This window comes from Cygnus atratus, chromosome 16, assembly GCF_013377495.2.
Source record: "Cygnus atratus isolate AKBS03 ecotype Queensland, Australia chromosome 16, CAtr_DNAZoo_HiC_assembly, whole genome shotgun sequence".
NCBI lineage: Eukaryota > Metazoa > Chordata > Aves > Anseriformes > Anatidae > Cygnus > Cygnus atratus.
The window spans coordinates 11349242-11375833 of NC_066377.1; the positions used below are offsets into that span (position 1 = coordinate 11349242).

Genomic DNA, 26592 nt, shown 5'->3' on the forward strand with positions numbered 1-26592 from the left:
AGCCGGGCTCATGTCAAAGCAACGCAACTGGCCAAATAGCTTTTGAAACCCACTGAAGACAAGAAAATAAAAAGTCAGCGAGTTTACCAGAAAGCATAAACATTGCAGAGTCGTGCTTAGTCAACAGCCCCGCTTGTAAAGACACACACGGTTGTGCAATGCCGGCACGTGGCGGCTGCCAGGATCCCATCACTACGATGCTTTTGCCACAGCAAAGCCCCCGCGGCCGCTCTGTGGCTTCGCAGGGCTGTGCTTGGCGGTGCTTACCACTAAGGCCAGGACGAGGGTGCGGACCTTCTCCCCGATCTCTGGAGAAATGTCATTGCCAAACTGCTGGAGGGTGGTGAGGAAGCGCTTCAGCTTGCTGAGCTGCCGGGCGCCGCACGTGGCTGGGAGCTGCTGGTTCGTCAGGGAGGAGGAGGAGGAGGAGGCAGGGCCGTTGCTAAACCGCTGGGGTGGGGACGGTGCCCCATTGAGCGTCGGGGGGGAATGGTTTATCCCGTTGGGCACTGCAAGGCAGAGACAAAAGCGTTATCGGCGTGAGGCGGGCATGTCCCCAGGGGCTGCTGTTTAAGAGGATGGAGATGGTCACCAGCAACCTTGCTCGGGGCGATGTTCTGTGTGGGCCCTCGTGCACAAGTCCCCCTCCTCCAGCTCCGGTGTCCCCACAGAGTTAGGGTTCAGACAGTGACAGACCAGGTGCCCCTCGGTTTTCATCTGAGGCAGCTCAAGGGGACGGGGGTCAGGCTGCACGAAGCTGACGCCACGGCAGCCCACACCGTGCCATACGCTCAGCCCAAGGAATTGAACAGGCTTGATCTCAAAGTTTACAGCCCTCGGCAAGAACTACCAAGCAGTGTTGTTCTGTCTGTGTCATGCAGAAAATGACCCCAGCTGATCCAATAATCCCCCCCCAGCCACATCGTTTACAGGCAGCCCACAGTGCTCGCCGCAGCCTGGGACCTGCTGACAGGCACCGATGCTCAGGTGCTGCGGAGGGCTGGCGGCACGTCCTGAGGGGTGCCTCCTGCCCCGTGCGCCCAGCCGCGTGCCTCCCCAGGGACTTGCAGGGCGTTTCGCAAGCACGCTTGTTTTCCCAACCTGGTCCCATCTGTGACTTTGCCTCCTCTGAGCAGAAAGCGTGTTGAAACAGACTTTGGTTGTGGAAGTTTGGGAAGTCCGCAAGGGATTAGAATAAATTGTTGACATCCCCACACTGCAGTTGTGCAATCTGAAGTCGTGTCTGGGAAATGGTGGAGAGCAGCTGTGCGCTTGGGGCCCAACTCCTCACAAACCCAGAATTTCAGAGGTGAAAAGTACATCATCTAAATACAGTTTCAGCTGACGCACTGGGTTATCCTTAAAAGCCCAGACCCAAACCCTTTGTGAAGGCAAGTGCTGAAGGACACCAGAGCCATTGCTCTGCCAGAGCTGCCCTCACACCCTGGCATGCCCGGGCAGGGGAAGGCGTGTGCTGCTCCTGAAGGAGCACAGCACATAAAAGATGCAAAAACTTCCACCGCGGTTTCACTAAGATTGCTTCTTGGCTCTTCCAAAGAACACCACCGGTTAGGGGTTTTCAGAGAAAAATACGGGACGTACTTGAGCAGTTAAACCGCCCTGGGGCACACCGAGGTTGTGCAGGCTCCACACACCTGGACCTGCCGTGGTGAGCCCGGGGAAGATGAACCACAGTCAGTTAAGATCCAAGGGAAAGATAAGGCTGAAGAGACCTTCAAAGCTGGCTCGTGCTAACCAAGGGGTGAAAGGCTTTTTTGGGGCATAACAAAGACACGTCCCTTTGCACACACAGGGACGATGAAATGAAGGTAAATTCTCATTTCAGACTGTGAGGACAGAGGTGTAAAGGCAAAATGAGCTCATGCCTTCTGTTATGGATCAATGCAACTTGAGAACTTCTTGTCCACACCGGCTTCCCTGAGCCAGTGAAGGAGCAGATATGTCCTGCAGAGACACTGCACGCACCCACAGGATTAGCAATACGGGGTGTACCAGCGAGCACTGAGCTAATTTGAAAGGTAATGACAAATACTCATAATGAGCATTTAATTCATAATACAAATGTTATAAATATGGGGCAAAGCCACCCAGAAGGAGCTCCGCTCAAGCAGAGGCGGGCTGCTCAGCTCTGTGCTCTCTGAAGCCTGCGGCCGAGGCACTTTGCCCCATTCTCTATTTCTCTTCCTCTTTTCTTTCACAGGAAAGAGGAGGAGAGCACAGGCTGCTCTGTGTGCAGGCAGGAAGAAGCAGGGGCTGCAGGGGCTGCAGGGGCAGGGAGCTGCCCAGGGCAGGAGGCAGCGGTTGATGAACTCGGGCGATGCTGCGGTAGCCCAGCAAGCCGGGGCTGTCTTTAGATGGACGCAGCTCCGGTAACTGCTCTCAGCATTTTTAGGCTCACCCTGTCTGACCCTCTTGCAAACTGGATTACCGCAGAGCAGCTGGCAGTTATCTGATCCTGCCTATCTCCAGGATCTGCTCAGCCACAGACCACAGAGCCTTACCAGGTCCTGTGCTCCAGATGAGAAAGCAGCGCCGAAGCAAGCGAGCGCGGGGCTGGGGAGATGGCGCACAGACCCTGGTGGAATTACAGGTGTGAGGAGGAACAGAAAAGTCATCGCCTAGGGCAACACCATTAAAATCTGCTTTAGGTACTGAACAGTCTAAGACTTTCCTTGTTTTTCCAACCCTTCTGTTACTGATTTGCTGCCTGCATGCAGGCAAAGCCCTCCTCTAGCGTGCTCCTCCTCGCTTACCAATGTTGTGGGCTTTTACAGGGCAGGGTACGCGCAGGCTGGCTTTGACCAAGACCCTTAGGCACAGCTGAGATGTTAAAAAGCAAGAGTAAACTTCATTACAGGTTGTAGCTCTCATCTCTCTTGAAAAGAGGCAATTAAGTCATCTGGAATCAGCAGATTCAGGCTACTTGGACCTTAACAGTGTGTCAAACAACCTTATTGGAAAAATTAATTTCTGTCACTTTGCTAATGGTCTTTTTCTGCCTTCGCAAAAGGAGAGCCATTAAAAAACCCTCAGTGTATAAAGATGGGGACAACGTGTCTGGCGGGATAACCCAGTGATTAGCGTTATTGCCAGCATCACTCAATACATTAGTGAGTGTCCTAAAAGAGAGGCTGAATTGTAAATCTGCGAAATCCCCTGCCAACATGAAACTGTGAGATATCCCAGACACCACTGTGGATAGCAAAGCAATACAAAACCAGCTAGGGAGACTGTCAGCACGGGGAATAAAAGGCAGGCAGAGCCTGAAAAGTATGTATGTGCCACTTGTGGGGGTAAGATAATTTCAAGCCCAAATGTTAAGTAAAATTGCTTTGCTCTGGAATAATGCTTTTAAAAGACGATGGCTTAAATGTTGTATAAGGGGGGAAAAAAGGAGCTTGTGTTCGTTCTAGAAAAAGGCCATTTGGGGAAGCCACCTCCAAGCAACACCCTGCTAGGTGAAGGAAGCTGCTGGCGTGTGCGAGGCTGCTCTGCGGCTGGGCAGGACAAGGATGAACTGTAGCTTAATAGGAAAGATTATGAAGCAAACATGGAGAAAAGAGAATCTGGATGGACAGCAAGGAATTTCTGAGGCTGGGAAATTAAAAGACGAAAACTTTCTAATCTCAGCTGCAGAAATGCTGTCTGCAAAGCAAGATACAGCAGAGTGGGAATTAACTCCTCCAAAGATACAGTGAAAAACCCAGCTCTTGGCTCCTTTGAAGCCAACCTGATAAAAGACTTCAATTTCTTAAGGAGTTTATTGCAGAAATCAGGGCTGCACCTGCAAGGAGAGTGACTTGAAGCGACTGCAACAGCACTGGGGCCAAGGCAGGAGCTGGCAGATGGTGGGGGAACATTACAGACCCCATCGCACGTCCTGCATAAGCAGCGAAGCAGCAGGATGCCCCCAGCCCTCGCTCCATTACCACTACGCGGCACTGCCAATGCTTGCCATGCTGGCGAGCGGCCCTGGCAAACAGCTGAAACCCCACCAGTGACTTCTACAAGCCAAGTTCCCTCCTCGCTGGAATTAGTCTCGTGGACAGGCAGTGTTACTGGTGCCTTACGTGCAGCTGGGGTGAAGGACACGGGCCGGGGGCCGCCGGGGTTGACGGGGGGGAGCGGCGGCATGTTGGGAGGAGAGGATCTGGACTGAATCTTCACTTCCACAGGCGATCCGGGCATCACTGGCACCCTCTTCTCACCAGCAACTGTACAAAGAGAATGTGGTAACGTTATTGACAGTCACAGACGAGGATTTCCCCACTGAGCTCGCGAAGCAGAGTTGCGGTGGTGAAGATGAGAGGAGGGACAGTCACACAAGCCTGCCCGGCTGCTCTGCACGCAGGAAGGGGCAGGGTATGGACCTGTGCAGGTGGCCACACACCTGGGGTGCAGTGGGCACCCCTAGACCCTGACAGACAGGCTCAGGATGCTGATGTTCACCATCAAAGTCTCTCGACCATTCTTTCTCACCCCTCAAGCCCAAAAATGCTTCCACAAACATTTTCCTATTTGCTTTGCTTCCCCTCATCCTTTAAATCCCCTCGGTACTCCCAGGTATGCCCATCACAGTTCAGGGGTTGGTTGCATGTTTGGTTTTTAAAAGCAAACTCACAAATTGAGCGTTTTGTGCCCCTTCTCTCCCTCGTGAACGCCGAGCGCAGCCTCCCCGCGCTGCACAGACGCGACCGCACACGCACGCATGAGCAAGCCCACGCGGCGACGCAGTTCCTGGCCCACAAGGAAGCGCACGGGTGCCTGGAGGCAGCGCCAGCCCCTGCCGAAACCACAGCCCCTGCCCTTCGCCTCCCGCCTGCTGCCGAAGGCTGGGCGCCCAGGCAGCGCGCACCGCCCCGTGTTTGCTGCGCCTGGCCCCGAGATGACTTCTCCAAAACCACTGCCGGGTCTGAGCTGTGAGGCGGGTGGCATCCACGCCAGCAAGCTACCGGAATTGTCAAAGTGTCTTGAAAACAAGTCAACACAAGGCATCTTCAGCCGCTCTTCTGTGTGGGATCTCCAGTGTCTAACACAGCTCGGCTGGGGTGGCTGCACTCCTCGCTCCAGCATCAGGCTCCAAACTCATCCTCGGAAGGAAACAAGACAGAAATAGGAAATACGTGCTAATGCAAGCCTTTTTTTTGTTTTGTTTTTAAATCCAGACAGAAAAATACTTCTGACACTATAAACGAAGCCTGAGCATCTCCGAAGAGCAGCCAAAACCTCCCCAGGAGGCACTGGGCACCGCAACCTCCGCTGAGCAGCGCGGGGCCACCCGACGCGAGCCATCCCTTCGGCAACGCGCTGACCAGTTTCTGCTCCTCCGAGCGACGCCTGTCTCATTTGATTAGCTCACTAATGAGTTGTGACTGCGTTCCAGCATGCCCCTCACAAAAACGTTGACAGGTTTCCAGCATGTCCATCTGTGCCCTGGTTTGGGGGCGGCGTGGGGAGGGAAGGGGCTGCCAGTTGTCTTCCCCTTCCCTCCCTTGCGTGCAGCCCAGAGGATGCCATGCTTCGGGCCACCTGCTTTTTGGGCGATGGAGCCAAGGGCCCAGAGGAGCAGCTCGATGTGGTGCAACCACCAGCACCCGGCAGTGGTGAGCAGCGGGGCCAGTGGGAGTCCAGCGGGAGAGCTCCCCTTCGATCCAGCTGAGAAGAGATGAAACTCCGAGGCTTCGATGCTTACAGAGGGTGAAATGGAGCAATTTTCTTCGGCTGCTGTTGGTAAGCGGAGACATCTGAACCCGCAAAATGGGTTTGTGCTCCCAGGAAAGCAAACGTCGCTGCTCAGCACGCTGCCAAAGGAGCTCGCAGCGCGTCGCAGGGACGGAGGCAGGCAGCAGAGCGACACGTGCGTGCCCCCTCCCTGCCAGGCAGGGCTCTTCTGCCCGGGTCTCCTCCGCCACGTGCAGCTCGGCTGGCGAGCTCCCCGCCGCGCGATGCCCCTGCCAAATGGATGCTGGTCGTTGCTAGCATCTGATCGGGGCTCCTGCCACTTGCGCAGCCTGCATCGCCTGCTGAAAGAGAGTGCTTCCAAATCCACCGTTGGAAAAACCAACACAGGGCAGCCACCGTCCTGACCTGCGCCTGGGACAGCTGGCTCCTATAATTAAGGGCAGGTGATGCCTCTTTAAACTGCTGTTAGAGAGACCGCATGCCGTAATCAACCGCTGGTGGCACGGAAATGCACCCGTGCCACACAACACCGCTGTTTTTACAAATACCTATCAGCTGTAAGAAAACCAGCTCTCAAATTCCGGCAGCTCCTATTAAACGCTGCGTTCCCACCAAGAGAAGCGCTGAGCGGATAGCGAAGCCTTCTCAGGAACACCACCACCAAACCTGCTCCTCCGCCACTTCTGACAACGAAGCTGCCGCCTCCGGGAGCGCAGCCGCGGCGAGCTGGCAGGCGAGCCCTCCGCAGGCAGCCGCTGGCTGGGAATCCGCTCGGCAAGGCACGAGCACCTGCCTTGCCACCGCGCGCCCTGCACGAGCTGGCTCCTTTATTTCCCTTATGGCACGTCCCCGCTAAAGCCAGCGAGGTAACAAACTCAGTTCGTTATTCCTAGTGTGGTTTTTTTTTTTTTCTGGTTGCGGGGCTATGTGGGGGAGGCAGGGGCAGCGATGAATATATGCTGGGGACCCGTGTTTTCCTGCCACTTCAGCACCGCTGGAGTAACTGGGGCGGTGGGGCTGGAATCGCTGTGAAATCCACACTCGTGGTACTGCCACGGGAGCAGGTTTGTGTCTTCGCTTCAGCCTGCCTTCAAAAACCAGAATTTGCTAGGCTTTGCTACCACGAACAAAGCGGAGAGATACCAAAGCCACGGGAAGCTACAAGCAATTTTAACACAATAATGTAATAACGACACTAATACGATACTGCCAACTATTCAGACGCGTTTGGTCCCACTCACACGATTTGACACTGACGTGCCTCTCCCTGCCATTCGAGCACAAACACAGCAGTCGTACAACTAACAACACACGGCCGCAGGAAGACCACCAGTGTTCGTGCACACAGGTAACATTCCTGCGGGTAGATTTATGGCAACGGCTGGAGGAAACAAACCCCTTCTTTCTTCCCACCCTAAGCAAATGGAGCAGAAGAGCCAAAGAGTCAGAGCCTGGTCTGAGTTCGCTTGCTCCATCGGGGAAGAGAGACCAATCCTTTAGGTTTCTCCTCCTCCCTCCTAAAGCGGTCCTAGGGCATGTTAAATACGGCGCCGGAGCACCTGCAAAGAAAGCAGAGCTAATTAAGTTAATTTGCAGGGGGGACGGGGGGAAGTCAGATGGAGTTTATTCCCCCAAAATAAACCCAGTCACCGCCGTGCTACTGCACAAGGCACCGAACCCAAGCCCCGGGAGAAGCCAACACCTCCTCTTCCGGGCGCGCTGACAGACATGCAAGAAGCAAACAGGACTGTTAAATTTAAAAGCTTCCTGCTAATGACCCGGGGCATCTATAAACACAGATAAAAACCATCTTTCTAAAACTCCCGATTTTTAGTCCAAACACATCCATTTAATGAGAGTCATGTGGGCAAAGCAGACCGTGAACGAGGACTCGAGTCAGCCTCCCGTTGACCCGGGGCTACGAACGAGCCAGCGGGTCTGTCCCTGGCGGAACGACGCCTTCCCCAACTCTTTCTTCCACATTTCGGTGTTTGGATATATTTACTTGCTCACCAATGGCAACACCCAGATGCACAGAGGATGCTGAGAAGCTCCTCAGAACGCCTGCAAGTCCCAGCAGCGCGTCAGCCACCTGAAACCGTGCTTCAATGCCACCGGGGCTCTTTGGGTCACACCGCCAAAAAGAGCAATTCTTGTCAATGACCGAATGCTCCGAGTCTCAGAGCAGGACGTCTGCCTACACTGGAAATGTTGATGGGTTCTCCATCAGAAAGGCTTCCTTCCAACCCCAACCGAGACCTCGGTGCCAGACGCGCAGCCACCCCGGGCTCCTCACAGCCGCCGTCCCTGCCGAAGGGGGCTCGGCTGGAAGGTTTGCTCTCATGGCATCTCCTTTTGAAACATTTACAAATGTTGTGTCGTTATTTTTCCAACAGAGCCTGCAGGACACAGATTGAATGTGTTTATGGCACAACGCTTTTGCCATTGAGCTGCCAACCATCAAGACATCACAGCGCCACGCGCTAACTTGGCGCCCAGAAACAGCAAATGTCAACTTGGGAAGAGGATGAAGCACCGTGGCCACGCGGGGCAGGTGGGAGAGCTGCCTTCAGGCCCGGGAAGTGCTGGAGATCCACATGGGAAGATGATTCACTTGGAGCAAAGCAAAACCCAAGCACGGCAATGCTGTTTTAGTCTTGGCTTGGTGTGAGAATTTCATATTCTCAAAAAGCTGATGAAGTCTGAAGAGCAGATTTCACAGCGATCGGAGTTACAGATTTCAGATGCTGCAAAGCTTCTGGCTGGATCGGGGACAGCTGTAGGCATATTTAAGTTTATGCTGCGTGCCCTACATACCGTGTGTCCCAGTTACGGACCCAGGTGTACAAGAGACCACGAGGTCCCCTGCGTGGAGAGGAGGAAGAGCCAAGCTGCACACATCAGGCGAAAATCCGGGGCTCCGAGTGGTGCTCAGGGGAGAAGCCCCACGCTTTGCTCACCAAGGCTTGAGCTCCCTTGAGCTGTACAATGCAGGACATGCCTTGGAGCAGGCAGTCTGAACACCCAGACAGATTTCATTGGGTTTATTTTCTTCAAAGAAGTCTTCTGGCTATCGCGTTTAGTATAAAGAGAGTGTTGCTATGATAGGTAACCTCAGAAGAATGGCTAACATTTGCTCCCATTGTAAACTGTATAAAGAAGCCGCTTTATTAATCTCCTTGTGCTTGCGGGTTTGAGAAAAGGAAAAAGGCACGAGTAAAAATAGTCACACGTTAGGGACTATCTCAAATACTCGGGAGCTGAAATTAATTCTTAAATGCCTTTAGCAATTAGAGAGCAAACTAAGTAAAGAAAAGAAAGAAAAATGCTGTGTGATGGAAGCAGGACGTTACCTTCCCCAGCAAAGCAGGATCAGGAGGAGCCCGAGGACGGCCGCGGATGCCCGGGGAGGCAGGCGGACAGCCCAGCACACCCGTCGCTCTGCTCTTGGCTCTGCAGAGCGATGCAAAAGCAGAAGCCTTGATCTGGCGGCACCAGCTGAGCCCCGAGTTTGCAGAGAGCAAAGGGCACAGGAAGAGAGACAGCCACCGATATGATACAGAGAGCGTAGAGCTTTATACCAATTTACATAATAACGTTTATACGGGCACAACTACCACCATACAGCAACCCCTGCGTGAGCACAGGGAGTATGTGCTGGCTCTTAAACCCTGCTGCCAGCTCAAGAGAGTAAAGCCTTTCCTCTTCCTTTACAGGAAAGCGATTCAAGCCCGTGGCTGAGTGTTTGGAGGGCACACACAGCACAGACATTGGTATCTCCAAGTATTTCTGATGCAGGTCTAGGATCCCCTTGGCTCTCTGTCACCAGCTCAGAAGGCAGGAGGAACCTGCCTGCACTGGCACCGATGCTGTGGCTCCTCCTGCCAAAAGCTGCACGGAGCCTGAACTGCTCCTCACAAACCCGTTCGGTAGATTCAGGCACTCTAGCTTATCGTGCTCCAGCTTTTTGTAGAAGTCAAAACATGAAACACGTTGGAAGAAATAAGGAAGAAGCACATTAAATAGGATACAGTGCCGCACAGCTTTTCGCTTCTGCAGCTTGCAGGATGGAGACAGCAGTCTCAAAATGAGACCCCGTCAGCACGGCTTGTGCCCTGACAAGGTTTTGCTTTTAGTCGATGTCTTCTGAACACATCCCTGTCCACAACGGGTTTGTCTAGGGGTTCAAAGTCAGAGGAGTGAAGTAGGTAATGGCTTCAGGCGAAGAGAAGAGGTTTACTTGGAGCAAATGTTTTCACCTTTCATATAGAATAGGCAGAATGTGCCCCAAACCTAAAGAGCCACCCTAAAGAGCCACCCCTCGCCTCAAAGTGAAGAGCCCCAGGTTCAGACCTGCCTCTGCGGCTGCTGTCCCGGAGCAGAGCCCAAGGTCAGGTCTGGCACAACAAAGCTGTCGGGCACGCGGGCGCTTGCTTGGAGCCGGCCACGCAGGCACCTTCTGGAGCCCACTGAAAGGCAGAGACCTCCGAGGGCAGCTCAGCCCGTCCTAAAATATTCATCAAAGCAGGTGAGATGAGCCGCGCTCTAGATGTGTCTCCATTTCCACTGGCCCTAGCACCTCAGACGACCGCTCGGACTAGAGGCATAAATAATAAAATGCCTACAGGTCAGCCAGACGAACCCTTCTAGAAACAGCCCTTTGAAGCAGAGGCTCATTTCCCGCCCATTTAAATGGGTAAAAGTCACAGCTTTAGGTTAAAGCAACACAAAGCTTGTCTAAATGGTAAGAGAGACCATTTGCAAGAGGGAAGCCGAGGACCCCGGTGCCCTCTCCGGTGGCTGGCAGGACCCTGCCAACGGTCTAGGAGAGTTCCTTTAACACAACGAACCTAATATATTGTCCTGGAGAAAAGGCCAGGGAAATGGCCCCAAAGCCTCCCTTCCAGCCCAACCGTGTCTGTGATTACAAGGGCCCGCTGCAGTAGGCTTGCTTTGCAGGGTTCCCTGTTGATAATCTGAATGCAAACGAGAGGCAGCATCAGTGTAACCTGACCCGATAATGTAAATAGGGTGAAATGAAATATGGTTCGCCACCTCCCCAGCTTTGGCGAATGTTTATTTTGAATAACATGCTTATCTGCTCCAACTGCTCACCATCTGTTTTCAGTCTCCACCAAGCTAATATTTTTCACATTTAGGAACTGAGAAATGGGAAGAATTACATTTAAATTTTATTAACATCTTTCCTCTGCTCTAAGGTTGCCTTTCCCTCCCCTTGACAGCTCTAAGCCATCTGCAGAGCACCTTTGCAGCTCTCTAAGGCTTGCAGATAACCTCTCATCTGCATGCAAGGCAACAGAGCCGTTACTCAGACTTCCAGCAGACGCTGTTTACGGCTGCTCCATCGCAATCTCTCCATCACCTGCTTCCAGGCAGCTCCCCAAAGCTCAAAATGAAATCACGTCGCCTAGGAAAGACCCCATATTTTATCTTTTTGCAGCATCACTGCATCAGAAAGCGATGAAAGGGAAAGGCAGAAGATAAGCATCGGAAACAAGGCAGCTGACGCAGCAGCCCGAGGAAGACAAGGAGGACTGGGTTAACTAAGCCCTCACCGGGGGACAGGGAGATGGGAAGAGGGAGAGCGAAGAGGTCTGAAGTTAGGAGGTTACATTTCTACACAAATATTGACATCTGTTTGCATTCAGGGTGGCTTCCAGAGGTCTCCATTTGCTCGAGTCAATAAATGAGAACTTACAGGCAGAACTGGGGGACACGAGCATGAAACGCGTCAGTGGCAACGCTGGTCAACTGAGTCCACTCGCTCCTGTCCGCCTGCCTCCGCGCTGAGGCAGGGAGTTGTATAAGACGATACTACAGCATCTGTTGCAGCGGGTAACTTATGTTACTGCAGGGATACTTCCTCCACTAAACGCCATCAGCCTATTTTTACACTGTTTTGCTTGGGTTTATAGCACATCTAGGCTCCTGATCTGCGAGATGCTGTGGGAGTGGAGAGGACTCGGCACCTCGCAGGAGAGCCTCGCTTCGCTCAGGAGGGAGCTGCTGAGCCTGGGACAGGCATTTTATAAATCAAAAATAAACGCGTGTAGCTCCATTGCCATCTATTTCTCTCCCACACACAGCTGTTTCACTTTAAATCTCAATTCAATACGAAGCTTGGATAGAAGAACTTGAAAGAGCAAAGTATTTTATCGTTCGCAACCAGTCCAGAAAGCAGTTAATAAGGGAAATAAGATTAATAATTTATTCCTGAAGGCAGACTGCAGATCGTTATCTGTCTTGCCCTTCAGTGACTTTTATAAAAACCTATTAATGTTCCTGACTGTACAGACTCATCAGTAGCCCAGGTTGGACTTTGCAGCAATTCTCCTCTGCTTTGTTCCCAACCAGATGAGATGGATCCATACCGGAGCCAGTGGTGCAAACCAAGGGCTGCAGAAATCCACCCCACGAGCTATTATCGCATCTAAAATCCCCCACAGGCTTGCTCAGGGCCCCCAGATTCTCATAGCCTTGCTTCTGCAAGGAAATAAACCAGCATGGTACCCCCGGTATCCCTACACCAAGGAACAAGTGGACACGTTGCTCAGGGACATGATTTAGCAGCGGACTTGGCAGTGTTAGGCTGCTGGTTGGCTTTGTGATCTGAAGGGTCTTACTCAACCTAAATGAGTCTATGGTCCTATGAGTAAGTACTAAGACAGTGAAAGCTGGCCGAACAGCCACCCACAGCTGGCTCAGCAGCCACCTGGGAGCTGGGGCTGCTTACCAAGAAGCCGTCTCAATCCCTGCCCTCCCCGCACGGCTCACGCCCAAGCAAACACATTCGGGGACTCGGATATCAGGAGTTGGCTCCGAGCTTCGGCTCCCTGGCATCAAAACCAAGGCAGCGGCCAGGATTTCGCCTTCAAGGTGGAAAGGAAAGCGCTGTGGGGATCAGGAGAGCGCTCCCCCCCGAGCCAACCCCGGCACGGCTCAGCCCACCCTGCCGGGTTATAACCGGGGCCTCGTCGGAGCCAACTGCATTCGTCCAACGCCCGAGACGCCCGCTGATTAGTTTCATTAGTTGCTGCTAAAGAGTTGGTCATTCTTCCATTTGTTTACTGCTCCTTTTAAAGTCACAGAATCAAGGCTTTTTTTTTTTTGTTGTTTTTTTTTTGTTTTCAATCGCCCCCACTATTCCGATACGAGGAGATATTTTCTCCCCCGCACCATTTACTTATTAGGCTCAAGCGTTTCGAACGCCAGACGCTAGCAGCCCTGGCTATCAAACAGACAATTCTGACAATCACGGAAGAATTAGTCCCCAAAAGTCTCTGCCCGCCACACGGCTCTCCCAGCACCCCGGCTGCGTTTGGGCTCGGAGCGGAGCGGCGGAGGCTGGCGCGGGCTCTCCAGATGGGAACATCTGCCTCTCGTTTGCCACGGGGAGAAAACACGAGGAAGATTAACGGCTCCCGAGTCCGGCGGAGCCCAGACACAACAAGTACAAAAGGGATACGATTTAGAAAGAGTCTCGGAGCAACAGCTTGGTGTCAGGTTTTTTTGGTTTTTTTTTTTGAAATGACCATTTTGTGGGACTTATTCATACAAAGAAAGGTCGTGTCTGGAACAAAGAGACCGAGTTTCACTTACAGCGAATGCTGCGTATAGCGAAAGCAAGAATTGAGTTAACCGCGCTTACAGGGGTGACATACAGCACTTCTACCATCTCTGCCAATCTTTTGGCATGAGAGGGCATTAAAGAAGTTGGCTTTAAGGGCTTGTCCCCGAAGGCCTGCCCTTTCCAGCCTCCGTTCGGCAGCACCGAGCGTGCAAGGCGGCCTCTGCGCCTCAAGGCCAAAGCCACCAGCTCTGCTGCCCGCCCCTCGCACACCACTGGTGTCTTGCAACCTTCCTCCCCCTCCTTGATGCTCCTCAGGAGCACATCTTGGTTACGGAGGTACCCATTTAGAACAACCCCGAAACTCTTCTCACTCCTAATTAGTGGCCTAGTTTTTGGTATCTATTCAGTGCCCACCAGTTTTAGCAGGCTTTCAGCACAAGCACTCTCTGGGAAAGTCAGCCTGCTGTACAGGGTACTAACAGCACGAAATTCATTTCATCCTCCAGTCTGTTAAGGTGGGACTCCAGTTTCACAAAACAAAACCTTCAGTATGGGTGAGACTGCCTTCAAAACTTTTGCAAGTACTGCTTTTAAAACAAAGCTGTGCTAAGGTCTGCTAAGGTTTAAAGAAACTAATTTGTTCTGAGAATTCCCCTATGTTATATAGAACAACTTTGCGCTATAATTTGCGGCGTGGAAATGTTTTTTCTTCCTGCTTATATTAAACACTATAGACTAGATAAAGACACAACTATCATACCTGTAAACGGGTGACCCCAAAAGGAGAACAGTCACAAAAGCAAGCTCAAACTTTTGTAAATGTTTTCTACCTTTGCAGAGGCTTTGAGACCGCATTTAGGATATGATTTTATCTAGCACTCATAAACCCTTTTAAAACTTGGACCGCTTGCCATTTAACAAGCGGCTCCACCCTTCTCCTGCTTTCCAGATGGAATACATATGCGCTGAGCTCCATTTTGTTACCTTCCTTTTCAACACAGCAGTATCGGAGAAGTGACAGTACAGCCCAGGGAGCAGCATTTAATTGGCATCCTCTTATTACTAATTAGCTCTGAGGGGCTCTCCACAGCTCCTAATGGTCAATGGAAACGTATCCGCTGATTTATATGGGCTCGCAGTAGAAAATTACGAGATGCTGGTGCAGACTTTGAGGAGCGGCCCCGGCAGGAGAAGCAGCCCGTGGAGCAGCCTGCATGGGGCCAGCGGCACGGAGGCCGTCGCCGGCTGCAGGACGGACTCACCCCGGCACGGGCACGACAAGCAGGGTGTGCACAACGTCGGCAGCGCTCGCTGCTTACCATCCGTCGACGAGGAGACGTGGACACGGCAGATGTTAGCTACGCATCTCACCTCTGCTCCAACTCCGGGAGCCTGGGACCCTCTGCAGCTGCCCCACCTCACTCTTTAACAAAACAGCCCAGGGAAGGGAACCTTCAGGAAACATTTCTGCAGCAGCAGGGCTGTGATTTTGCAGCGCCCTTCTGTTCCCAGGCAGCTGAGCTGCGGTGCTGCAAAATCATGGCCACAGCTACAACGCTGCAGCAGCGCTCGCCGCCGATGCAGCCCTTTCTTTGTGCAGGGCTGCTGCAAAACGTTCGGATGAGCACTGAGAGTGATGTTCCCAACCCAAGCACCCTGCCTGGTATGCACAGGCTGTAGCAGGGAGCATCGGACAGCCTATATATCTTGCAGACAGATCCTGCAGCCTCCACACTGCAAGTTTGGTTCATTGCCTGAAGCAGAAAAAAGCCACGATGGTCTGCTCCGAGCTACCAGGCTGCTGACCCTTCTTTTTCACTGCCCAATGTTTTATTCCCCAGATCTTAATTTTAGTAGGAAAAATAAAGTTGTGGAAGAGAAAGTGATTTTCTAGCCAATTCTGTAAGAAATTTAGCAGATGTTGAGAAAGATGCTGTTTCTAGGTCACTGCAGTGAGCCCTTTTGCTTAAGGGCTTCCCACCAGCGGTCCCTCTCTCCTCGCTATGTGATGAATCCTTGCCTGCCCAGGATCAGTCATCCAGGGAGCTCCCTTTGGGAAAAACCTCACATCAAGCAGGGTCCGTTTCATTTGCTGGTGCATTGTTAACCTCTGCGCTTGCAGACATGCTATTTCAAATGAAAGAGATCGAGGTCAAACCACTTGCCTCTGCATCATGACATGTGGCCACCGTGCTCCGTCCCAGCTGACGTTTGCAGAGCTGCTGCGGGTCCCAGGCAAGCCCGTGCCTGCTTTGCAGGGGACGAAGCAGAGAAGCAGGCAGCCCATGCACTGGCACGAGGCTGTTCTGTTTCTACAGAAGCTCCCACCCATCCTTAAGAGGATCTTTCTCACCAACGCGTCCAGCATAGCAAATCCTCATGTCCCAGCCCCGATGCTCCTGGCTGCAGACTGCCACCTAAATCCCCCTCTGACTTCCAGCACACCACAAGGGAAGTCGCTCATCACCAGGAGGGCTTTAGAGGGCAAAACCGCAGGTTTTCAGCTGCACTTCCAAGCGTAGCCGAACCAGGAGGGCCAGCTAAAACACCTCAAGGATGGGCAACCTGGGCACAGGCTGGGCAGCCCCAGAGGCAGCACGCTGCAGGGCATGCCCACGCAGGGCCAGGGCTGGGAGAAAGCTGCTGAGGGCAGGGTTTATGGGGTCTTGTGTTCTCCAAGAACCCAGAAATGGTTAGAGAAGAACAGCGGCAGGCAAACACAGGCCTCCTTCAGGAATGGCACCCCTTTCTATGGAAGGGTTTCTTACCTGAACATCTCTGAGATTAGATGGTGCCTTCACAGTGACTCTGCCTCGCTGGAGCAGAGTTTTTCTTACGTGCATTTTTCATAAGTTGCCCCAGTTCTCAGTCCTGTCCTGCTCTGCCCGAATGAAGAGGCACACAGTGCAGACACACACCTTACAGAAATGTGTATCCTACACACAGCAGGGGCATCTCAGAGCACCTGGAGCGTTAATACTACAGGAGGTCTGAGGGGAACAGCCTGAAAGTTACCAGAGGAGGAAACATTCTCATTTAAAATAAGAGGATGGATTGAAAGCCACAACCAACTCTCCTTAAAGTCATTGAATAATTCAAGATTTCAGAATTTTTAAGCCTAATTACCAAAGATCCACAGGAGGATGGTTTAAGTCAGAAGCTTCAAAACAATGATTCAGGATTGCATCTCTCTTCCCTTCCTCCTTCTCCCAAGCTCTGCTGCTCAATGATTTGGTTCCCATCATTATAAATCAACCTAAAAAAACATCACTGACTGAAAAAATAGCTAGTACTGAGCAAACCTGGATTTCTTGTAGCATCATGGATGCACTGAGTATGCAGGGACCTGAAGCTAACGAGAATGGGCCCAGCAGATCTGGTGTCTAAGGGGTGAGGGTGTCTGATGAGTAGAAAATACTCAGACTGAACAATATAGGAACTAAGATTAAAAAAGTCCACTCATACGAGACAGACCCAGAAATACCAGCACCCCAAGCAGCACACCAATAACTGGTCAATAACACCAAGTAAAAAAGCACAAGCACTTCTTAAAGAAGTGAGAAGATCTCAAGGCAGAAGATCACCATCTGTACCAATCAACTAGACCACAGAGAGGCAAAAGTAATACCAAGGACGCCTGAAGCTATTACCAAAAGCCTAAATTAAACTAGAAAAAGCCAACCTGTTTGTAAAGCACGGAGCAGGGCATGTGTGAGCCCTGAAGCTCATCATGGTCAGGAGGGCAGGTCAGGTGAAAACACAGGTCTTCTTTGCCAGAACAAGACAAAACATCCAAACGCTGCCCAGAACGAAGCAGCCATAGAAGGACAAAGGAAAAGTGACTGGAAGAGCCTCCTTGGGTCCCTGGAGGATGACGCCAATGGCCTGCTCGGTCCCAAACGCAGGGCAGGGCCCAACAGGGCTGAGGAGCGGGAGCTCAGGCGCTGCCGACCAGCCCCAGGGCTAACACTGCGCCAAACGTGACCTAAAACAAGGTCTCTATGAAACCAGAGGCCTGCAGCGTGCCAGAGGGGTACAGAAGTCATTTCCACCCCTGGCGTTAACAATTTCGTGCGGGTGCCCAAGTCCCAAGGGAGGGCCGCAGGCGTCCCTCGCCCCCTGGCCAGCCGGGGCTCTGCCCCTTTCCCAGAGGTGCCTCGTCCCCTCGGGTGCTGAGCACGGTACCTGCGGCCCAGCGAACACTCACTCCTGATCAACGACAGGCACGGGATCCCTGCCAAGAGGACGTTTGTGAGAAAAACTCCTCACATCACCACACAAAAAGCTCTTCCCTTCGCCCTGCACCCAGCCAGCTTTTCACAATCCCGCCGCGCTGGGCCCTGGCAGCAAGGCACGTGGGGCGGATTTTAAAGGCATCCGGGAGAGAGATGGTGTGGGTGGGCACCTACAGGCCTGTAAGGTCTTTTGAAGCCAGAGCCCCATACAAGCAGACAGACACCATACGGACACGGTCGGCGCAGACGGAGGTCTCCCATGGACAGCCCTGGTGGCTTCAGAGCTCCCCAGGGGACGGAGCGAAGGATGGGCTCGGCCCAGCTCCCAGGGGACTGGGATGCAAACGGGGCGGCTGCTGATGCACTTGTTTCCAAATCATCGTCCTGCGACAGCACAGAAAGGGCTTCAAACTCCTAGGTCTGTCTGCGGGTTGCCACAAACTAGTCAGCAGTAACCTGCTCGCCATCACCTGGAGCGGTGACAGAGGTTAAACAAGAAGTGTGACCACCACAACTGCAAACTGGGAAAGAGAGACGGCACCCCACAAACCAACAAGTGGAAAAAAAAAATAAAAACAGCAAAAAAAAAAGTTTGTTTTAAGCTGCTATCCTCCCCCCAGTCACAGCAAAGCCTGTGACACGGTGCCTATAAATTCCCTCTAATGATGCAGCAGCCAGGCAGGGACCCATCTGTGCCTGGGCACAGGTGAGACTTTTCACTATCATGTAAGTGCAGGCTGCCTTTCAATTACACTCACCAGCCCATTAGGCAAATGAGATTTGCATATGAGAGGATAAATAGAATGTCAAAAAACAGGCCCTGAAGTAAAATATGTTTTATACCTTACATGCAAGCACCGCTGGCCGCCAGGTCTCTGGGAGGACAGGGACAGCAAGCTCGCTGCTCAGCCCAGGGCTGCGCCTGATGCTCTTTGGGTTTCTGCTGGGGTGCTGGTATACTTCTGAGGACAGGCATCTGTGTGCCCTGCACCCCCATCTCCCTAAAAATATGGCCATTTCTGTAGGGCTCTGCATTGTCTTTGGGTCCTGTCCTGCAGCGGGCTGGAGAACAGATGAAAATATTACAGGCTCAAAAGCATTTAAATAGATTGCACCTGGGTTTCAGTCCCGCACTCAGGCAGGACCGAGTACTGCACAGCACTGAGCTCCAGGACTATTTCCAGCACCCCAAGGATGCACAACCAGCGCATGCTGCCCAGCAGTATGGGATTACACCGGTGTCCGATGTCACCGAGGGCATTTGAGTGGAATAAACAGTCCTGCTCAGGTGATCCCGAAGAATTAATCTGCCTACAAGTACTTTTTTTTTCCGGGTGAGTTTATGCAAAACAGACACAACCCAGCTCATCTCCCAGAATCCAGATGGCACTTGCAAACCTTGTCTGTGTATCAAATGTTGTTTTTTAGATCAAGTGTCCCTGGTTGACAACACAGAACTTCATGATACTATCTTTAGAGAGGCTCTTCTGCACAGAAACACCCTTTGAACATACGTTACAGGGAATATGCTAATGCAGCAGGGTGTTTTCAGCGGACGGAAACGTGTCTGTTCCTGGGAGCCCACATAGCCCAGCACACACCGAGCCTGGCTGAAGATGAAGGGTAATCCAGCCCGCCCGTGAGCCCCTGCAGAAGAGATCTACCAATAAGTTAAGATTGTAGAGAAAGGTTAACTTCCAACACCGCAGAGATGCAGGATGAGCCGATGGCAAAGGCCACACGCACGCAAGAATTACGCTTACCCCAAACCCTGCTAAATGACTTAGAGTAGCTGAACACAGACAGCAAAATCCAAGCTTTGATTCCTTCATTTCTCCTGTAGGGTTGGAGATGCCTTCCCCCCTTTGCTATTCACCTAAATACAAGGGCCCAGTAACAAGCCGGTGATTTACTTCCCCAAAGTCTTTATTTCCTCCTCCAGATTTCACGTAAAGATAAAAGCAGCTCAAGCAAACTTACGTTTTTAAGCACTCCATTAATAAAGAACAGAACTCCAAAACCTTCTGTTTCACGTACTCCTGAGATGGTAACGTTTCCCTTGATACAAAAGTAGTAGTAGTTGTTAAAAAACACCCACCCAAACCCTAACCTTGAGGTGTTTTCTATGCTCCTCAGCTCCAAGATCAAGAAAGCAATCATTACCCACATGTGAAAATGCCTGAAAAACCAACCCTGACCTGTACGTGCTGCCACTGGGCAGCACAACAGCATTACAAACGCTGGGGGAAGACAAAGGCGGCTGCAGACACAGAAAAGGTTACGGCACAGCTCATCTCCCAGACCAGAAGGTGACACCAGCGGCGGCGCGGTGGCTGAAATAACCCATCTCACCCGCTGCTGAAAAGAACATTTCAGAACAGCGACATCAGGTAAAGCAGCTTCTTCTGAAAAAGAAAGTGATCCAGGAGGTAGCTCCTTCCATATTGCAGGCATTCACAGTAAACACCATATGGCCTGTTAATTTAATTAGGGAGAAGAAACCCCCTAAGTTTGAGATTTGACTTTGAAGGGTTTAAAACAAGTCTGAGGAAAATTGCTCAGGATACTGCGTGTGGTTGTTTTACTGGCTTCATTCATCCTGCTGACCCCATTACCTGGCGACTCACCTTAAGGGGCTGGGTTTTTTTGTTTTTGTTTTTTACAAGCCTACTGCCAGATGTGCACAACCCGCCCCACGCTGGGCAGCTCGCCCAGGGTGGGTCTGTGGCAGGTAGGAGGCACGTGCAGCAAGTGATCCGATTGCTTCAGTAAAACCCATCTCCTCAGGTGCCAGCCCGAGTTTTATTCCGAGTCCTTCTCACAAACCACACTGGCGGAGTCCACTGTCAAGGCAGGGTGGTCCTCGGGGTGGAAGGCAGCCGGACAAACGCCAAGGAACCTACGTGAGACGCACAGCCTCCGGACAAGCCTGGTCCTCGCCTGTACAAAACTTGGCACTCCTACTCGTGAGGTCAACCAGCCAAGCCCCAGCTGCTCCCAAAGACATGGACGTGCATGAACACTTGCCTCAGCGTCTTCCAGGCTAGCAAGAGGGATGCTTTGCCCAAAGACGCTGCGTTATCCGAACAAAAAGACTTTTCTGTTTTTAACACACCTTCCAGTGAGTAGCTGGGGGAAAATGAGAATTCCCTTCTCAGACTTGGGCAGAAAGCAAGGCCAGAGGTTGACCATCCCAAGCATCCTAATACGGCTCCTCCACTGGAAGGGCCATATTCTAAAGACTGAGCATAACCTGGAAAAAAAACTGAGAAGGAAAGTAAAAATAGTCTGTAACAATTTTCCTTAGTTTTGCTTCAGTCTGGACAATTACCAGTTCTTAACAGGTTGCTCTAAGGAGAGAAGAGAACATCTGTGATCTTCTCTAGACAGAGACTCGGATACATGTATAGGTTTCAGATTCGGATACATTTATGGGTTTCAGCAGTGCAGGGGCACGAGCTGCCCAGGGCATCACCAGCAAGGAACGACGCGGACCCTCGGGGATGTGGCTGCTGGGGCACTCCAAGAAGGCAAAGGCAAGGTTTGTATCCGTTAAACCCGCTGATCCTCTACAAAACAGCCTCTCGGGCTGCGATGGCTGAGGCTCACAGGGCGTGGAAGGGCTTTCTTCTCCAGCCAGCCCGCTGAGCTCCAGGCGGCGCACGCAACAGCTCGTCCAGGGCGCTCTGGAGAACACCGGCCCCCAGCGAGCTGCTCAGCCAGGAGCCATCAGCTGCAGTGCTGCAGCTTGAACAAACTCCTCCTGGGAGACCCAGCGTGTCCCATGGGACACCCAGAGCTCCTCCGTAGGAGCACACAACCCATCCTCCTTCTGGACCGTCCTGGTTTCAGCTAGGAACCACCGGGCTGCCCCAGTGCTGCTCTGGAGCGAGAAACCCAGAAGAGATTTGGGGTTTGGGTGCCATGCGACCTGCTGCCCTCTGCATGCACTGTACCGGGGGAAAAATCACGCTCCCAGAATTTTGCAGCCTCGATTTGCATGTAGTTTCCCTTCAGCTCCTCTCAACATTTGACTACACTAACAAATTAACAACCAAACTGTTTCTTTTTTTTTTTCCTTTTCTATCCAGACCCACGTTGGGATCTGCTCGTCTGTTTTATAGGTGTGGTATAAAAACATGCCAGGGAGACGGGTTTCCCATTTTCTGACTAAAAAAAAAAGGCAAACAAAACCCAACAACAACCATTGAAAGACCACCAGACTTTTTCCTGCTAGCAAGAGACCTCCTCTCAGGACACTGCGAAGATTTAATTTACTGCCACTTGCCCTCTGGCTATTTTACATTTATGGGGTGGGGGCTGAAGAAAGGAAGAAGGCAGGGAGAGGGTGTAATTAGCTTTCCTTGTAAAATGTTCATCGCAGTTGTAACAGTGCCTGGGATGCAGAGCCTGTCGGGGGCTTAATAGATTTCAGGGCATTGTTCTTTGGGAGTGCTGAAGTGTGTGTGGGGTGGGGGGAATAAAAAAAAAAAAAAAAGGGAAAAAAAATCAATAAGTGGATCCTACTTCTTGCCACAACCCCATATGGAAGTAATCAAGCACGAGGGTGGCAGCTGGGGCCAATAACAGTCACCTGCAGTTGAGGGACGTGGGGGTTTCGGATGGGTTTTTAATGCTAATTTCCTTGGGAAACAATGAGGGAGCGAGCGGGGCGCAGCAGACGAGGGCGGATGAATAGGGACCAGCCGGAACAATAGCTGCACCTGGTGCTGGGCGCAGCGGCACAGAGCCGGCACGCGGCAGCAGCGCACGGCACATCTGTTCCCCCACAATCACCCGCTCCCCCGACGCTCCGCCAGCATCCTAAGCGAGGCGAGGGCTTTCAGCGCGCCCGGCTTGCCGCAGAGCAACAGGTTTGAGTCGCGGCGAGGCTGCAGCGGGCTCCGCGCGCATCCTCCTCCTCCTCCTCCTCTTCCTCCCCACCTCGGCTGGGGCGGCTCAGTGGGGGACCGTTACTGACGCCTTGGGGAACTGGGTGGGTTTTTCGTTGGCGGCTTCTTTTTTTTTTTTTGGTGTCCTGTTGCTGTACGGGAAACCGACTCTTGGACCTCTCCCAGGAGCGGGGGAAACCCAGCAGCAGGTCTGCAGCAGTGCTGGGTCTTCACAGTGGTCTCGGGGCCGTCCCCCTTCGCCCCCACACGTCCCGTCCTGCCTCTGGTGGCAAAGACGGGAGTCCCACGGCTGGGAGCGCGCCCAGGGGACTCCATACACGTTATCCTAAAGCCTTGAGCTTCGCTTATAAAAACGCCACTGTACCGCCCCTATAAAAGCCATGATAGTTACGCTTTAAAACGCTTTGAAACCTCTGGAATTGCTATTGTCCTTTCGCACGTAAGCGGCTGACACGCGGAGCGGTGGGAAGGTCGAGGTCCTGCCTCGCAGACTGCTCGCAGAGCCGGGAAGCAAACACGAGCCTCTCCGCTCAGCTGAAGGCTCGCTGCCCACCAGTTCCTCCCGGCTCCTGCTCTCAACAGCCGCTTGGTTTTCCAGCTCCCACCGGGAGCAGTTCCCCGAATGCCACGTCAATTAAGACAAAAACTTTAACGGGCTCCCAGAAAGCTGGGGGGATGCTGTCCCCAGGGACCACCCCGGAATTTCTCTCAAAACCCACTTCATACCTAGCCCCTGACAAGCAACCCAACGTGGAAATATTCACTAGATGCTGGGACAAAGCAAAGCTTCCCACCTAACCCAGAACAAGTCAGCCCTTTTATTACGGGGAAAACCCAACCAGCAGCCCATTACGACCACCTCCAGTTCAGATTTAAGACACCAGCCAGCGTTCCCTTAAATCCATTACATATGCCCAAGTCCTCAGCTGACTTCGTTCAGCTGTCCAGCTATATTACAAACATTGTGCGCGCACGTCAAGCAAATCTTGTTTTTTGTCCAAACCCTAAAAAAAAAATCAGAGCTGGAAAAAGCAAGAGCCACCTGGCTCACCCACCCCAAGGCAGCAGTGCAGAAGAGCTCACAAAAAACCGCGCTCAGGGGGCACTTTGGGCAGCGAGGAGCTGCCTTGAGAGCTCAGCCTGGCTTCTGAAGTCAAACCACGTTCTTTCCCTCTTGTGCCCTGTCCCCCAGCAACAACTGGTGCGAGCCAAAAGCCATGGGGAGCGCCGTGCGGCAGCGCCCCGTGCCCTCTGAAATGGAGGTGAGGCGATTTGGGGCCGGCACAAGATCCTACCAGCACGGCTGCAGCAAGAAAGGAAAGCCACCTCTCCTGGGGGCACGGCTCCTGTAAGGTTAAGAGGAACAAAACAGGAACAAACCCAAGAGCCTGACCACAGGTTCCCTTCGGTTTTGGCTTCGGCGGGCCGAACGCCCCCCGCACGCCCAGCGGATGCAGCCTGCGGAAAGCGCAGGGCCTTGGAGGCCGGCAGGGGCCCTCACTCCTGTCACCCGACGGAGCAGGACCCGGGCTGGCAGCGCTGCTTTGGCCTTTTCACCGTTAAATGGAGTTTCTGCTCTTTTTCCTAGGGGCACTCCCTGTGTAATGCACTCCTCAGATTAACCACTTATTCTCCTTGCCTTTAGTGATTCTCGTCCCTCCTCAGAGCCTTCAAATCCCTGCCTGCAGTCACTATTTGCCCAAACCGCCCCGGCTTCGCCTCCTCCCCTTGTTCCACGTCTAGGCTCCCTCGGTCTGGCAGCGGTCGCTGCCTGCTGGAAGCGCTGGGTGCCCCGGGGCCGAGGCACCTATGGGGGGCCCTCAGCCATTCCGACCGAGCCAGGGTAATACCCAAAATCAGACGAGACTTCTCCTTCTCCAGATTAACACTGAAAATCGCGTCATCCAGCGGGCAGCTCTGAAAACGGCTTCACTCGGACGCGCTGCCCCATCCCCACACAACTACCGCCGCCAGCCACCGAGCTCCACGCCACCCCCTGCCCTCAAAACACCACTGCCTCCCCGCCTACACCCCACCTCCTTCCCTTTAGTTTTCCTCTACAGGACCTGCAAAGGAAAAAAGTTTTCCCCCAGCAAGAAACCAGCCAATTAGTTGTCAGATGGCCAAATTACGCCGTGCCGATGCCGGCAAAACTTCCGTCTGCTTCAAGACCCCAGGAGCAGCTGCTCCCGCGCCCTGCGCAGCCAAGTCGGGAAGCCTGCAAGCTTGCTGCAGCGGGGGCTGCTGCCGGAGCACGGATCTCAGCTTTCAGACCCTGTCACAGCCCGCAGAGCCTCGCCGGAGGTTTTCTGGTTTTCTTTCCTCCTTTGTGCTGGTGCGCTGTGAGATGCTCAACTCGCATAGCTGCTGCCTGCCTGCTCTCCGGGGGACACAGGGACACTTAGCGAGCGTTTCACGTCTCTGGAAGCAGACTCGTAATATTATTCAAAACCAAAACATCAAAAACCAACAGCGACCAACGCGTACCTCAACCCTCTGCGAACTCCAAGAGAAGGAAACCCTCGAGGTGGGAACGCAGCGCTCCCTGGGGAAGCCCCGCCACTTGGCACAGCAAGAACCAGCCTGGACAAAGCAAACGGCAAACGCACAAAAGAGGAACCATCCCGCACGGACCACCTAGCACACCGCCTCTCTCCCTCTCCGCTTCCACAGCGGGCGACCCCCCCCGGCACGTTTTGGCTCCCCAAACTTTGCTTTGGGCGCGCCTCCCACGCCAGGCAGCGCTTCGGCCCCGCGCAAAGCGCGCCGCAGGGGCAGGAGCAGCCAGGCTGATTTCCCGGGGATGTTTCGTGGAGCAGCCACCCGGCCCCCGGGCAGCGGCTCAGCCAACGTGCCGTGGAGGGATGCTCACATCCCGCGGCTCCGGAGGGCTGTAGGAGCGTCTGCTGCTGCCCAACCTTCCCAAAAAGAATGGGGGGGGGGGGGGGGGGGGGGGGGAAGGTTTAAAATACGCCCGTGGGGTCGGGAGATTGCAATGGAATAACGCAGGATGCGAGATGCAGCAGTCTGCAGCCCGGCAGTGAAAACGTCAGGGCAGGGAGGTCTGCTCCTGTACCACCGGCTTGATCCGGGAGATTTACATGCTGGTAGCATCACTTGCTGCTGGAGGAGCGCAGAGACAAAAAGGAGCGTCCTCTGGCACAATGCAGAGCCACGCTGAAAACACAGGGAAAATTGAGGAAACCTGGGGGCTGACGGAAGAAATCCGTCTCTGCAGGTTTCCCCCCAGCTCCAGCATTAGCACGCACAAACGGGAGGCAGCCCAGGCACAGTGGAAAAAACACATTTTGCTACAACATGCAAAAACCTCCCCGGCTCTCCATTCCCCCAGAAAGCACCGAATCCTAGCCTCCTGCTCAGGGGGGTTAAAAATGATTAAAACAATAAAATTAAAAAAAAAAACAAAACAAAAACCAACAAACATTCCACAGCACCGCAGCGCGAGCCCTCACGCAGCTCTCCCCCCGTCAGTTCGGTGCTTTGCCAGCTGCGCAGCCCGTGCAAGTTTTCCCCCGCCGCAGCCGACGCTCCCCCCTCGCCCCTACCTGCGGTGGGGTCGGGGCGCCGGAGGACCCCGCACCGCTCCGAGAGCCCGCGGCACGGCTCGGCGAGGCAGCCCGGCCACCCCCCCCGGCGCGTTTAAAAATAGATTGCTTACCCTAAGCGGCGAGGTTAGCGCGATCCAGCCGCTGTTGAATACACCTAGTTTCTTCGCTATATAAATAAAAGGGCTCTTCCTCCGCCGCTCTTAATCTCGGAGCACAGGCTGAGCCCAGCCTTCCTTCTCCTTTCATTAGCTGGACATGTGTCAGGTCCCTCACATCTGCGATTTCTCACCGCCTGGAGCCGCCTGTCCGGTTCCAGGGAAACACAGATGGATCCCAGATGGGGAGGTCCTGCCAAGCAGACCAGCTCCCACCTTGCCAAACGCCCCGCTCCAGGCGCGCGCCCGCGGCCGCCTGCCTGCTCCCTGCCTGCGCCGCGCTGCCCGGGCGCCTCGCCAGCTGATGTCACCCAGCGCGCACCTCCCAGCGCCTCGCCGCCGGCTGACACCCGCGCCTCCAACCCACCGGGATGTTTATGGCCGGCGACAGCCGGGGCTCTGCAAGCGGGCTGCCCCTTCCACTGG

At 53.4% G+C, this 26592-nt stretch overlaps 1 protein-coding gene across 5 annotated transcripts in view; it reads right to left on the reverse strand.

Moving 5' to 3' along the window:
- The window catches only part of CBFA2T2 (CBFA2/RUNX1 partner transcriptional co-repressor 2), a 63495-nt gene that overhangs the window by 14585 nt on the left and 22318 nt on the right, over positions 1 to 26592 (reverse strand). For 3 of the 5 annotated variants that reach the window (XM_035547939.2, XM_035547938.2, XM_050713930.1), the window contains exons 2-3: positions 4092 to 4235; positions 268 to 509 (exon numbers count right to left, since the gene is read on the reverse strand). In XM_035547939.2, the coding sequence (XP_035403832.1) occupies positions 268 to 509; positions 4092 to 4235 (386 nt within the window). Of the gene's footprint in view, positions 1 to 267; positions 510 to 4091; positions 4236 to 4642; positions 4728 to 26592 lie in introns of those variants that run through there. The other 2 variants (XM_050713931.1, XM_050713929.1) reach the window with 2 other exon arrangements.